We start from the raw sequence: 15,246 nt of genomic DNA, 5'->3' as shown, positions 1-15,246 counted from the left end.
GGGAGGGGCTATTCACCGTCCACCTGTGGTTTTACATCCAAGTCAACCCTTGTTCCTTAGCTGTTCCCTTCTTCTGACAGCTCTGTGCATGCACACACTGGGAACAGGCTCCAGCTGTTCTTCTTCCCCACTGTTCTCTGATTCTGAAGGCAGCTGATAACTGTCGGACGGCCCTGGCCCCATCTCTGCCTCCGATGCAGAGCCCTTGTCCGAGCCTTCCCCAGACTCCGGGACTGGCCCACGTTCCTCCCCAACCTCCTCACTGTCCCGAGTCTGCCGCCAGCTCCACTGGCTGCCCACAACACTGCAAAGGTCCCGAATTCCAGCATCTCTATGGATTGGGGAAAACATCCCTACTCTCCCAGTGAAATCCAGTCCGTTAATTTTTTTGGGGAAAAAAAATGGCTGTCTGGCAGTTCAGGTCTGAAAAGAGGGGAACGGAGTTTTGCAGCACATTGAGTTAGGGGTTCCCAGGGCAATTCTCGACAGCTCTTTAAAGCACCCGCGTCTTTATTGGAGGAAAGGATGCAGCTGCTTTCAAGGGAGATCAGAAGCGCCACGCAGCTCCGGTGAACAGAATTTAAACCTTGCTCCACTAAAGGCATATTATCTATACTCCTTTTTTTTTTCCTCTGGTCACCCCTAAGAGCAGAAATAGGCGCCCAATTTCTTATTTAACTGGGGTTAGACTCCAGCTCCTCTCAGTCCCCCCAAATAAGTTCAGTTTGTGGGGTCCTTGCTGCACTTCGAGCTTGGTAGTTTTCCTGCAGGTGTTCCATTACCAAACTAGGGAACATCATTTCCTCCTCCTCCTCCTCCTCCTCCCCCCCTCCTCCTCCTCCCTGCAAACCCCACTCCCTTCTAGCACTGATGATGTTCCCTACTTTGGTAATAAAACGTCTGCAAGAAAAACGCCAAGCTCAGAGAGCGCCAAGGGCAACCACTGTTTTTCTCCTCCTCCTCCTCCTCCTCGCCACAAACCCAATCTCTTCTATCGCTGAGGACATTATCTAGTTGGGTAGCTAAACATTTGCCAGAAAACAGCCGAGCTCAACAGAAAGTATCCCCTTTCTAGCATTGATTAGATTCCCTAGTTTGGCAACGAAACATCTGCCAAGAAAAGGGCCACGCTCAGAGAGCACCAAGGACCGCACAACCTTCCTTCACTCCCCAAAGCCCTGACGGTGCTGCCTAGTTTGGTAATGAGACGTCTGCCAAGAAAAAAAAACAAAAAAACCCCCAACCATCCCAAACCAAGTTCAAGAGAGCACCCAGAAACCCCACAGTTCAATCCCGAGTAACAAATAACGCCCTTGGCGAGTTCAATTGCTCCACTCAAATTGTCAGTGAATACGGTTTATATTGCCCCAACGCCGTTCTTTCGGGAAGCCTAGGGCCGAAATCTTCTCAAGAGAGGCACCCAAACAAGATGGCGACGTGTCAGGTTTCTATTTTAATCAAAAAGGCTACTTACATCAGCGTTAAAGTGTTGCTACTTCACAGAAATAGGTACAAAAGAGACCTCGCCTAGACAGCTCACTCACACACCCGCACTGTTGTGGTTGTGGAATTGGACGGAGACAAATCTGCTGAAGCCAACTTCCAGCAGGGGGGGAACGAAGAAGGAGGAGGGGAAAAAAAAAAGGCTAAAAATATTTAGGGCAGGATGAAAGCCCGACGCCCCTTAATAGCATCTCGGTATGGCCAAGGGAACGGCGTGTGGCCCCCAAGGAAAGCAAATCCATGCCAGTTTGAGAAAGGGGGCAGAAAGTGCTCACCTGGTTGATCAACAGAGAGAAGGTGGACTCCAGGTAGAAAGTACCCCTGGAGACCCCTTCCTTCCTCCCAGCCAAGCAGCTGAACAGGAGGCCACAAAATCCCCCCAGCCTCCCTGAGACAAGGAAAGGCAAACAAGCGAGACCTAGAAAAATCAGCGTTCTTGTCTTCTTGGGGCGCGGGGGAATTCATCAAAGCCACAGATCCCGGAAATGTCGGGAAGGAGGAAAAAAAGATGGGAAGGAGGAACTTCCTCCTCTCTGCCTTCCGGAAGAGGATCCCTTTCCTTCATAGGCAGCCGGGGAGAGAAACCCCCCATCGGTGTCAGGAGCTGGTTATATCCCTGGGTGTCTTGAAGCCAACTCTTTTAAGCATCCTCCTGCTAAGCAGGCTAGAAAAATGGGGTACCCCCATTTTTTGGGGGGGTGGAGGATCCCAACAGCAAGGAGAAGATGCTCTCCACCCAGATTCTTGGCCAGATGTCTTGGAAACTCCAGATGTTTGTTGCCCGATGGAGCCACCGCCGCTGACATCTCCTCTAGATTTGAACGGGGCCAGAGGATTCTGGCCAAGAGACGGGAACCGTCCAGAGATCTCAAAGCACGTTTGTTTTCACGGCAAAATTCAGATCTCCCTGCGTGCCTTTGCCTTCGAGGCATCAGGAAGAAGCGGGGAACGATACTCTCCCCACTGTTAAAGACCTCTCCCGCCCAGCTGTCTCTTGGCACTGAATTCTGGGCTGCAAAAGAAGCCATTTTGCAAAACAGCGGCTTATCCCTGTGGGTTTTGTTGTTGTTATTGTTGTTTTGCAATTTTAGGGATGACTTTATCAAGCCTTGATGCATTTGGGGGGTTTAAAAGAAAAAAAAAGCAGAGGTATTTCTCTGCCCCTCCTTTAAAGACAGGTAGAGAGTTGGAAGAGACCTTACAGGTCATCTAGTCCAACCCCCTGCCCAAGCGGGAGACCCTACACCTCCTTTGCCTGAATTCCTCCGGCTCTTTGCACTCAAACCAAGCAGCTCTCGAAACAACCCGACCGTTGTTAAAACCAGGGTTTCTGCACCCTTCTTTTCACACCTAAACTCCCCCTCCCTCTTCCCAAAAGCCTTTTTTTTAAAAAACAGAAAATAAAAAGGAACTTTTTAGACGGGGTTAGTAAACTGTATAAATCCAACCGGGGCTATTTACAAACAATAAATATCGAGGAAATTAGTAAATTCACGAAAGTGGGGTTGATTCTTGTTGAGGGTTGTTGGTTTTTTTTACAAAAAAAAAAAAAGAGAGAGCCCATTAAGTCACAGAAGCTGCTTCGTAGTCAGGCTGAAGTCCGCGTCAACACAAAAGTGGCACTCGTCCATCCGGGTCAGGAACCTAAATTGGGGCTAGTCGTGAGGGGTGGCCTCACATTTTAGAGCTCTCATCCACCCCCCAATTCTTCGTACAATCCACAAATTTTATTTACACACATCTGTACAAAAGCTAAGCATTTTTTTTTTCTCACTGCTAGTGTGTCAGCCGAGGATCTGACGATTGAGAAAACAGAACAAAACAACCAGTGCTGTTAGATCTTTGGTGCAGGTTCTTCTTCAAGAAAATGAAAAGGCCAGATAATTAAAAAATAAAAAATAAAAATAAAACTGAGAAGTTCATTATCTGGTGGCTTGGTCTTGGCATCCGAAAGGCCATCTTCAGCTGGACAAGCCCCCCTGCCTCAAATTCCCCACGGGGAATCCCACTTTCCCCGGACTGCAAAAAGTGCATTTTTCGACTCCCCTCGCTCTCCAAATCCACCTCCTCGCTCTTCCGGTACCATCATGGTGGAAGAAGAGGAAGAAAACCGTTTAGAAGTCGCTGCTCACGCCAGCATTGTTGGTCAACAGAAGATAAGGCAGAACGGTGGACGGGAAAGTTCGGTGGAGTCCTTAGACCTTGAGAGGTGGACCTGTATTATTATTTTTTTTGTATTTTTTTCTGGGTTTTTACATTTATTTTAAAAGGCTAAAAATCCTCCCCAGGCTGGAGGGGCGGGAGGAACCCAGCAATACACATCTTTTTAAAGGCAAACTTCTGCCAGTGCATCCCACGTGCTCCGAGGTCTGCAAAAGCTCGGCTGCGAAGAAGCTCCCGACGTCTTGAAGATCTCACCAACATTGCAAAGTTCCCAGGCGAAAATCCGAGCGGCTACGTAACTCGAGGCCTCATCCTCTCTCTCTCTCACACACGCACACGCGCACACGCATCCCAGGGTGTGGCTTAAGACACAGAAGGGTCCCAGGGTGGGCAGGACCGCCACCTGGAGAGTCCGTGGGAGGCGGGGAGGGAGATGGCGAACGACTCCCTTCCCTGGTCAGAAGATGCCTTTGGCGATTTTCAGGCCTTTTTGTTTCACCCGGGGGAGGGTGGAGCTGGAGCCGTGCTTGATTTTGATCACCTTGGAGAAACCTCGCTTCTTGAGCATGAAGTCGTAATTGGCGGCCGAGTTCATGGCGTAGAAGACGTTGGCGTTGTCAGGGATTTTGAGCTCTAGTGGGTGTTGAGGGTGGGGGGAACGAGAGAGAGAGGTGGGGAAAAAAAGAAAAAAGAAATTAAGATTCCAGGTTGAGCCGATAACTACGCTCTCGTTAGTAAAGCATGCAAAACTTTGCATTTCCAGGAAGGAAGGAAGGAAGGAAGGAAGGAAGGAAGGAAGGAAGGAAGGAAGGAAGGAAGGAAGGAAGGAAGGAAGAAGGAAAAGAAAAGAAAAGAAAAGATAAGATAAGATAAGATAGATAAGATAGGTAGGCAGGCAGGTAGGTAGGTAGATAGATAATAGAGAATATAGATAGATAATAGAGGATATAGATAGATAATAGAGGATATAGATAAGATAGATAAGATAGATAGATAGATAGATAGATAGATAGATAGATAGATAGATAGATAGACAGACAGACTCCATACCCGTGCTTCGCTAAGAAACTATATAAAGAATTCTATTCTATCTATTCTATTCTAAACTATGTGGTCGGGCTTAGTTTTTGGGGAGGAAAATAAGGAAAAAAAAATTGTGCCACTGCCTATCAGCATCCATCGGTATTCATCTGGCTAGCATCCTGCCAGTGTGTGAGAGAGTTGAGGGCTGTTTGGAAAGTGAAACAGTATTTGCTGTATGAGCAAGAAGGAGACAGCAAGGAGCCTGGGCGTGGCTTAGCTCAGCTGTTCTGTACTAAAGCTGCTTGGTGCTGGGAAACTGAAAGTGAAACTCCTCTGCTTGCTTTTTGCATTTGGAAGAGATTTCTTTTCAGGTGGGGAGGGGGAGTAGAACCTCTTAGCATCAGAGCGTGTTAATAATCATAATATAGGAAATACTCTAAATGCTCTGAGGGTCATTTCAAAAAATCCTTAGTGAGCCTATATAGTGAGTTATAAAGTTTGGGGAAACGTTAACCAACACAATAACTAAACAAAGAGCATTAAATAAATCGGAGAATCCAGGTGGCATTTCCGCTGCCTTCTGTACCTCTGTCTTCTGAGATGATCTGGATGAGCTCATAATCTTCTGGCCGATCTCCATCCAGGTTGTGTTTGGCCATAGCTTTGCGAATCACCACCGGGGTTTTATCCTGGCTTGTCACCTGAGAGGGCGTGTTTAAAAGAGGCACACTTTTAGGCACACAGTGAAGTGAAGCCAAGTTTCCTTAAGTTCACGGCTAAGGTGGCTGCTATGCTCTCTAGATGAAGTTAGCTAGTCCTTGGTGCTCCCTGGGCGTCTTGCAGACGTTTCATTACCCAAAGTGGATAACATCAATGTTATTCATCACTAGCCCTGATGATGTTCCCTAGTTGGGTCATGAAACGTCTGCAAGAAAACCACCAAGCTCAGACCCCACCACCGTTTAACCCCGAGCTACAAAGATGTTCTCCTGGGTGTGCCAGAAGAGAAAGTGTAAGACTTTCACCAGCGGTGGTTCCCACACCGATGTCCATCAGCAGAAGCCTCATCAACGGAGACACATTTCAATTCGGGCTAGTTTATTTTTATCCCAGCCCTTCTCGCCTCTGGCAAAGACGGGGCACCTACCAAAATACTTTTGTACATGTTTCCGTTATCCACCGCCAAGCTGACTCGGATGATACAACAATCGTCGATCTGCTGGTTATAAAGAGGTAACGAGAGGGAGGAATAGCTAGAAATGCCCGAAACGGAGCGCTTGTGCGTACGGGACACTGTCACTGGCGTGGAGGAGACGGACGATGAAGAAGCGCTGCTTGAACTCGACCCAACACCCGACGTATCCAAGGAGCTCAGCGAGGTAGATTCCCAAAACTTTGCAGACCAGAGAAAGGAAAGACAGGGTCAGTTATCACGCCAACAAGAACGACCTAACTATCCTTTGCCCTTGGCTGGGAGAGGTCTTCATGGTGCCTACAACAGGACCCACCATGGTCCAGAAGGACGAGGAAGAAGCTGAGAAGATAGTCTTCTGATCTGGCTCCTCAAACACGACAAACCCTCTGAAGTGAACTCAAAAGAGGCCTTTAATTAGGAGCGCTGGTAGCCCCGGCAAAACGTTTCTCTCTCACCGCAGGCTAGTAAGCCTGTCCATCCAGGAGAGGAATAATTGTCTGTGTCAAGCCCAAAATAATTGTCAAGATTGAATTGTCTGCCACATCTATTCATCTCCGCCCGCTGCCTTTTATCCCCAGAACTAGGGCGGGGCTCCGCTAGCAGTGGTGATTCTTCCGTCCCGAGGACCGGCCTATAGATTTCCACTGCTCTCCTCTCCTCTCCTTTCTGCTCATCCCTGTATCAGGCACTGGACTCAGCTGTTCCTCCTCTTCCTCATCAGCCACTTCCAACCCTTGGGGCTGTTGACTCTCCATCTGAGGACTGACGAAGGGCCCAGGGTCCACCTCTGTCTCTCTTACAGCTCCATTCCTTCTTCCCGCTCAGAGCTCTCAGGTTGTCTTGCTGAGCGTGACTCCCAGACCTTTTCCTCCTCTGGAGGGGCTGGTGGCCAACAGGCCGCAACAGATAGTTTTGGCGAGGGACTCTCCAAACCACCTCTAAACATCTTCTATTATCTTCTCCCACCCCTTCTTCTTGCCCTCCGCCTCTCTCCAAAAGCCCCAAGGAGAACACCTCAGCTTCTCGGTTCCCTGATCCCCCACACCAAAGCCCTCCCCCCCCATGAAACGGGGCGCACCTGCCGCCTGACCCCCTGGGCAGGAGTGGATCCCAGAGAGTCGTGGTCCTGTACCTTCTTCTCTTGAACTTCGGGCGAATCAGGAATGTAGCTGATGTTGATCTCTTCCACGTCGGAGCTGCTGGAACCCGCCGAGGTGATGCTGACCGAATCGGCCCCGTCGCTGCTGCAGAGATATGGCCCACACTTCAACTGGTCGAAGGACTTGGAGTGGGAGCTGCCGCTGGCACAAGAATCGGTGCTGGGGGCCTGTCGGCTGTGGGGAGAAGAGAATCAGGAGAAGGGTTGGATAGGGCTGGCGTGACGATCTGGGGGAAAAGAAGGAAGGAAGGAAGGAAGGAAGGAAGGAAGGAAGGAAGGAAGGAAGGAAGGAAGGGAGGGAGGAAGGAAGGAAGGAAGGAGGGGAAGGAAGGAGAAGGGAAGGAAGGAAGGAAGGAAGGAAGGAAGGAAAGAAAGGGAAAGGAGAGGGAGGGAGGGAGGAAGGAAGGAAGGATGGAGATAGAGGGAGAACCTTGGGAGGGAGGAAGGAAGGAAGGAAGGAAGGAAGGAAGGAAGGAAGGAAGGAAGGAAGGAAGAAGGAAGGAGGGAGGAAATAGATGCTGGAAATCAGGGATGAGAAAAGGAAGGAAGGAAGGAAGGAAGGAAGGAAGGAAGGAAGGAAGGAAGGAAGGAAGGAGAAAGGATGGATGGAGGAAGAAATCAGGGATGAGAAAAGGAAGGAAGGAAGGAAGGAAGGAAGGAAGGAAGGAAGGAAGGAAGGAAGGAAGGAAAGGAGGGAGGGACACGCTGCCTAGGAACCCATGAGAGAGGTAGGGAACTATACGATAGCCGCTCTCCCAGTATTTGAGGGGCTGCCCCTAAGAAAAGGGGGGGGGTTCAGCCTCTTCTCCAAAGCACCTGAAGGCAGGACAGGAAGCCAGGGTGGCACTGAAGAGGCTGCCCCTAAGAAAAGGGGGCTTCAGCCTCTTCTCCAAAGCACCTGAAGGCAGGACAGGAAGCCAGGGTGGCACTGAAGACCCTCCGGCCCCCCACCCTTCCCACTTACTCGCTCCACCGCTTAATGATGCCTGTGTTCTTCTTGGCTTTCAGCGTGTTGCTGGCCGACTCCGACAAGGGTTCGATTTCACACGAAAGGCCGTAGCTGAAAGCAACGGGAAGAGAGGACTGTAAGCATGGAGACCCACTTGTAGGGAGGTGTGGTCTAGCGGTTAAGGCATCAGGCTACAAAGCAGGAGGCGGCGAGTTCTAGTCCCGACTTAGGCACAAAAACTGGCTGAGTGGCCAATCACTAGGAGGTGGTGAGTTCTAGTCCCGACTTAGGCATGAAAACCAGCTGGGTGACTTTGGGCCAGTCTACCTCCCTCTGCCCAACCCACCTCACCGGAGTTGTCGAAAAATAGGAGGAGGAAGGTGTGTTGGTAAGGTTTGCAGCCTTATTTGCAAAAATAACCAGGCAGGATACAAAAACACACACAAAAATTATTTCTTGGCTTTACAGGCCGACTCCTCAACTTTCCTCCTCGTGAGCAAGAAACTGGGGCAGAGGAGAAGAGAGAGACAAACCCAGGGAAACCTTCACCTGCAGCCGCGTTGAAGACAGGCGCCCGTCTTACCTCTCGGCTTCGCTGAGCCGCTCCACGCCGCGAAACCACGTCCCAAACCGCTCGTCCTTCTTGAAGCTGTAATTATTGCAAGCCGACTGAAGCAACTTGATCTGGACAATGACTTCGAACTCCTGCAGGAAGAAGGAAGGCGTTCAAGACAACAAAGCGACCCAGAAACAGGACTTTCAAAGCAGCGGCAAAGCGAGGGTGGATTTAATCAAAACTCTGGATTGAAAAACCACTTGTGAAAATGCCAGCCAGTCAAACCAGCACCTCTTCCGAGCGGAAGGTGAATTCTGGCATTTTTAGATTTTCCTTCCACATATTTGAGCCGCTGCCTCCCCACCTTTCTCAAGATCATACAGGTAGTCCTTGACTTACAACTATTCATTTAGTAGCCCTGAAAGAAGGGACTTGTGACCGTTTCCCACACTTACGACCGCTGCATCGTTCCCCAGGGTCACGTGATCAAAATTCGGACCCTGGGCAACCGGTTCCTATTTATTCATCATTGTCCCACTTAGTAGCAGAAATATTGAGCTCAATTGCAGTCGTAGATCGAGGACTAATTGCAGTGGCCGTTAAGCCCGGTCAGTGTAACAACCACAATCCCCAATATCTCACCTTCCTCCTTTTCTCAAAGTTGATCAGGCCGCCCTAAAAACGAAAGGAAAAAAACAAACACCGATCCTTAGTATTCCAAGTCAGCCCGATTTTTAATTTCTAAACATCTAAGAGATGAGAACGGATATATTTTCTGTAGCAAAGCAGAATCAGCGAACATAGCGAGGATCACAATGTATTTATCTGTATCCAGAGGCTAGATATTAAAAAAAAAAAAGGCATTCAAGAGGAGTAAAATACGTTTAAAAAGACGAGGAATCCGACAGGATGTGGCTGGAATCTCAAATATAAAAACACCCGAAAAGTCTTAAGCAATAGTAAGACCCTAGAAGCCAAGAGGAAGATAGGGGCCAACTTTCAAGTTTGTAGGCTTTACAGTTCTGGAGATTTTGTGATGATGCGTGAGGGGTATATATATATATTTTTCGATGTGTTTATAAAATGCATCTGCCAACCATCTCACCAGAAAGAGAGGACAACCCTCCAGCTGTCTGTTTTAAAAGTATGCCGCCAAAGAGACCCCAAACCCCACGAAATAAAATGTAAACATTGCTAAAATGTAAGCAAAAGAAAATCAGAAGTCCACCACCAGGGGGCAGCATGCTCTCTTTTGGCCCCCATCTGGGCGGAGTAAAATTCCCTAACCAACCAACAAACTACGGTTTTGTGCTTGTTGTACAAAAAAAAACCACAACAACAATGACTTCCCCCACATCCGAAGCATCAAATTAAAAAAAAAAACACAAAAAACATAAATCATAAACCAGGAAAAATCAAAAACATAAATCAGGAAAGGACGGAGGCGACGAAGTGCCAAAATTAAAATTGTCCCTTAGGATAAAAAAGGGAGAAGGAAAACTAGGATATACAAGGAGAACCTACCTCTAAATAATCCTTCATGGCCGTGTCCAGCATCACCAGGTCGGTCAAAAAGGTGCCCAGGTAAGGAATGGTGCCTTGCATTACACCCTGGAATGAAAAAATAATAATAATAATTAAAATTAGGAATAGGAAAGCAGGCAGAAAGGCAGGAGAAACTGCAGAAAAGGAGCTCTAGGGGGATTCTCAGTCAATCCAGGCCGTTGTTGTCTCAAAGAAGCTTTTTCAAAATCACCTGGACTTCATTTTGCCTTGAAGAGGTTTCACTTCTCGTCCGAGAAGCTTCTCCAAGAACTGAGCTGAAGAAGCTTCTCGGATGAGGAGTGAAACCTCTTCAAGGCAATTCTTGGTCATCCCTGCCGTCACCAGCACCATTATCATCTCTGGACCCCCTATGACTATGATGAAGTGTTGTACCTGATGAGTCTTGACTCTTGACAAATGTCTCTTTTCTTTTATGTAGACGGAGAACATTTGCGCCAAAGACAAATTCCTTGTGTGTCCAATCACACTTGGCCAATAAAGAATTCTGTTCTGTTCTGTTCTGTTCTGTTCTGTCCTACTCTACTCTATTCCTATTCTATTCTATGCTACGCTGCATTGCAGGAACTAAGCTTAGACTGCAGTCTGAGCTTCAATAAAGGAGAATATTTGTAGCTCGGGGATGAATTGAAGGGTCCTTGGTGCTCTCTGAGTTTGGTGGTCTATCTTACAGATGTTTCATGACCCAACTAGGGAACATCATCAGTGCTAGTGACGAATAGCATTTGTTACCCAGTTTGGGTAGAGAAACATCTGCCAGAAAACAACTAGGCTCAGAGTGCACCAAGGACCCCACAGTCCTCCTCCTCCTCCTCCTCCTCCTCCTCTTCCTCTCCACAAAGCCCACTCCCTCCTAGCACTGATGTTGTTTCCCTGTTGGGTAAATGAAACGTCCGCAAGAAAAACCCCAAGCGACGACGAGAGCGCCAGTCTGAAGTTCGTGGCATGGACGCATCCTCACCATTTCTCGTTGCTGCTGCTGCCGCTTCTGCGCTCTTTTGGGGTTGATCTCCAGTGTGGCAAACTTGGAAGTCCCTTCCTGGATGTGCAGAAAAGAGAAGGAAGAAGTTAAAAGTGAATCAAGCCAGCTCTGAACAAGAAACCGGAGGCAAAACCATTAACTGCAGGGGTTCAACTTGTTTTGTTTTTTTCCCGAGTCAAGAAATAACCGATGGAAACCAACGAAGGAGAGAACCAACCTAGAATTCAGGAGAAATCTCTTGAGAGCTAGAACAAGGGTGCTCCACCAATGGAGGTTTTAAAGATGAGATTGGGCAGCCTGTTTGTCTGGAGCGGGATAGGGTCCTCCTGCTTGAGCCAGGGGTTGGACTAGAAGACCTCCAAAGGTCCCTTCCAACGCCATCGTTCAGCCTCTCCAATTTCAGGAACAGGCCCAAACTTTTCGCAGTCGCCACGGAGAGACACCCACCGGAAGGGAAAAGCTTCAAAAGAGGATCCAAATCGAATTTCTGAAGCTTTCTAGTTTCGGCCGTGGCAAATCAGAGAGCCAGTAAAATTCGTTCTTCCAAACCAGATCTCTCTCTCTCTCTCTTTCTCTCTTTCTCTCTCTCTTTTTTTTTTTTTTTTGCAAATTTGCAAAATGCAACTGGGTCGGGGAAAGAGGTTTTAAATGCAACCCCCCCCTCCTCATATTCTGGGCGGCCCGAGTACCCCGCAGCTGGTTTATTTATACAGGCAGTCCTCGACTTACGACCACCACAGAGCCCCCAAATTGCCCTCGCTAGGCGAGACCCCCCGCTCATTGCATTTTTACCCCTTTTTACGGCCTTTTCCTGCCACGCTGCCGTTTTTGGTTTTGTTTTAAAGTTAACAAAACCCCGTTATTAAGTGAATCCAGCTCCCCCGCTTCCCCCACCCGCCATGGACTCGGCTCATCAAGGAGGTCGCAGGGGGAAACTGCGCCCGACGTAAAGGCGAATCGGTTGCCAAGGGTCTGAATCTTGAAGACAGGGACACGGGGACGCCGCAACGATTGCTAAGTGTGGAAAGACGGTCGTAAGTCCCCCTTTTTTTGAGGGCCCTTGCTTGGACAGTCAGTAAATGAACAAATTGTAAGTCGAGGACTGTCTGCAGGGGAGGATAAATTTCTGCCTCTCGCCACGCTGGTAGGGAAAATATGACTAAGGCGTAGCAGCTAATCCACGCCTCACTGAGCTTCTCTGTGCTCCAGAAACAGATACGAGGCAGGGAAGCCCTGGGCTGACATGTCAGCCTTTCTCTGGCCTTGATCCCCTGCCGCACCTATCGGGGGATTCCTCGGCTGCCAAAGTTGGGAGTTTCCCCCCGAAACGAAACAGACCACGCAGCTATCAGCTGTCAACAACAGCTCCTTCCTTCTTGCTTCCCCAGAGTCAAAAGCCAGCAAAAAGAACTAGCCAACTTCGCCAAGCTTCCACGCCCAACATTACAACAATTCCCTGGAGACCTAAGGCTTTTTAAATAGGGGGTCCAGCTATTGTGGCTTTTAGCACTCCTGGTGAACACACACACACACACACACACACACAGAGGCACACAAATGTTATTTGTTCTACGCTCATTCAAAGTTTCCTTCCAACTCCCCCGGCGGGCTCACGCTGATGAGTCACCGGCGTGTTTACATTCAGAAAGCATTCGGGCTGCTCTAGCGCAGTTCCTGCGAGGGAGAAATCTTCCGTTTCTTGCAGGGGGAGGAAAAAAATGGGCCTTTTTTGAAAATGCAGAGGCCGTTTCATCGAGGTTTCTGGTTTTTTCCCACCAGGGAAAGGCAAGGATGCTTTTCCCAGCCTGCACGTCCGAGCGACAGGTTTACTGGAGTCTGTCTACGGGTGGCATTTAAATGTGGCCGCTTAATTTATTTACCGGATGGATAAGGCTGCTGGCCCTGACTCCTGGAGGAAGTTTGCCCAGCGGGGAATAAGGAAGGAAGGCGTGGTGGAAAGAAAGACAAATGAAGCGCCAGGCATCCAGAGGAGAGAATGGAAGGAAGGAAAATTAAGTCTGGGAGGGAGGGAGAAAAGGGGAGGAAGGAAGGAAGGAAGGAAGGAAGGAAGGAAGGAAGGAAGGAAGGAAGGAAGGAAGGAAAATTTAAAGGGTGAGTAAGAAAGAGGGATGGAGGGAGGGAAGAAAAGATTCCTTCCTTATTTCTTCCTTCCTTCCTCCCTCATTCACTCTCAAAATTCCTTCCTTCCTTTGCATTCATACTTGAAATTTCCTTCCCAGCCAAGAGAGAGAGAGAGAGAGAGAGAGAGAGAGAGAGAGAGAGAGAAATGTGTTCAAGGCAGGCAAGAAGGAAGGAAGGAAAAGGAAAGGAAAGGAAAGGAAGGAAGGAAGGAAGGAAGGAAGGAAGGAAGGAAGGAAGGAAGGAAGGAAAGGAAGGAAGGAAGGAAGGAAGGAAGGAAAGGAAGGAAGGAATTCTGGGATAAGTGGAGGAAGGAAGCCCATTTATTCTAAAAGTAATAAGACCAACAAGCACCATCCCATCTAACTCAACACCCCAAGACACCAGGTTTTAAGTGCTCTTTCAAACCCAATCAGGTTGGGTACCAGAAAAGTTTTAAGAGAAACAGTCCCAAGAGGAGGCATTGCCACAAAGGGGAACAACCCCCCCCCAAAAAAAAAGAGAGAGCAGAAGGACAACAGACATTGGGGGGAACAGAGGAGGGTCTTCTGCTGTTTATTACGGACCCTTCCTGACCTCCCAGCCTCTCGCCAAGCCGGCTGCCCTCTTTCCTGCCCTGGGGGGGGGCGGGACAGACGGACGGACAGACAGCAACTCCAGCTGAGGCGCCCTTACCTTAATAAGCAGCTCCCGGCTTAACGAGTGATTGTTGTCGTCCGAAAAGATTTCGGATAATTCGTGGAACATGCGGCAGCTCTCCCTGCAAACGAGGGAACGACAACAACAAAAGAAAAGTGAAAAGAAGAGACTGGACCATCGCTTGTCTGAAATAGTGTAGGTTCTCCTGTTTGAGGAGGGGGTCAGACTAGAAGGCCTCCAAGGTCCCTTCTAACTCTGCGATTCTATTCTATTCTATTCTATTCTATTCTATTCTGTTCTGTTCTGTTCTGTTCTGTTCTGTTCTATTCTATTCCTCTTCAATTCTTATTCTTACTCTTTTCTCTATTCCATTCCCGTCGTTATTCCTATTGTTCCTATTCTAAAAATATCCTCATCCACATCTTTCTTCGATCCTGCTATCTCTCTTTTCCCTTGCCTTTTTCTCTCCTGCAAGCACAGACCTACGGCTGCAGTTTAAAATACACCAGCACTGCAAATTGCAAAACCCGAATAGAAGGCAAACATTTTGGCGGGCTGAATATTGAAACGTTTCATTGCAAAGGGAAGTCAACGTTGTTGGTTTTTTAAAATGTTGATTTCCCTCTGCAAATTAAACGCTTTCAGTATTCAGCCCGCCAAAACCTTGGGAAACATTGTCTCTGGGGGGGGAGAAAAAACGGATTGGATTTGACAAATAACTTTTTCAGGCCTCCCCATTTTGAGACTGGCTAGTTTTGTTTTCAAAAACATTTTCCTCCGTGGGGTGAAAGATACTTAAAACTGATCACAAGGCACTCCAGTTCTTTCCCACTAAAAAATCTCCCTTAAAACTAAAGATTCCACAATTCCATCCCATTGAAAATTCCACTTGGCTACCAAACCAGCTTGCAAGAGGATAGAAAGGAAATTTTCAGGGAACCTAAATACAATCTACCTTTCATACTTTTCAATACAATTTTCATTCATTCGTTCGTTCGTTCTAAACGGAGATGGTTAAAGAAGCTTCGGTGGGAATTCTCTTGTTAATCCAACCATTCTGAAAAGGTTGGCCTTAAACCAGGGTTGGATACAGGCGCCCATCCACACGTGTTCTCCCCCCCTCCGACTCACCGCGACACCTCGTCCCAGGTCTTTTTCAGCCTGTGAACTGCGTTGCACTGGAGGGCAGAAAGGATGGCGCGGAGGGAGGAGAAATTCTTGAGGATGCGGCACTCCTGCAGAAGGGAAGGGGAAAAAGGATGAGTGTCGGCAGCTGCTCGGATCTCTCTGTGACGCAAAAAGGAACACGGAAATCTTTTCCAAGTTCTTGTATTGCAAGTAAAACTCTGTCTATATCTCTGATCTATCTATCTAT

General features: G+C 48.3%; 1 protein-coding gene across 7 annotated transcripts in view; it reads right to left on the bottom strand.

The window, feature by feature from the left end:
* Positions 1-1,434: 1,434 nt before the first annotated feature.
* RALGDS (ral guanine nucleotide dissociation stimulator) overlaps positions 1,435-15,246 on the bottom strand; it is a 61,128-nt gene continuing 47,316 nt past the window's right edge. For 4 of the 7 annotated variants that reach the window (XM_087914476.1, XM_087914473.1, XM_087914478.1 and 1 more), the window contains exons 8-18: positions 15,003-15,106; positions 13,908-13,992; positions 11,073-11,150; positions 10,073-10,159; positions 9,191-9,223; positions 8,576-8,697; positions 8,008-8,103; positions 6,963-7,218; positions 5,837-6,082; positions 5,276-5,390; positions 1,435-4,299 (exon numbers count right to left, since the gene is read on the bottom strand). In XM_087914476.1, coding sequence (XP_087770602.1) covers positions 4,124-4,299; positions 5,276-5,390; positions 5,837-6,082; positions 6,963-7,218; positions 8,008-8,103; positions 8,576-8,697; positions 9,191-9,223; positions 10,073-10,159; positions 11,073-11,150; positions 13,908-13,992; positions 15,003-15,106 — 1,398 coding nt within the window. In that variant the 3' untranslated portion in view covers positions 1,435-4,123. The remainder of the gene's footprint in view (positions 4,300-5,275; positions 5,391-5,836; positions 6,083-6,962; positions 7,219-8,007; positions 8,104-8,575; positions 8,698-9,190; positions 9,224-10,072; positions 10,160-11,072; positions 11,151-13,907; positions 13,993-15,002; positions 15,107-15,246) is intronic. The other 3 variants (XM_087914477.1, XM_087914475.1, XM_087914472.1) reach the window with 1 other exon arrangement.

Source organism: Pseudonaja textilis, chromosome 17 (genome assembly GCF_049901715.1).
Source record: "Pseudonaja textilis isolate UNSWEBS1 chromosome 17, rPseTex1.2, whole genome shotgun sequence".
NCBI lineage: Eukaryota > Metazoa > Chordata > Lepidosauria > Squamata > Elapidae > Pseudonaja > Pseudonaja textilis.
This window is presented reverse-complemented; position numbering and strand designations above follow the sequence as displayed.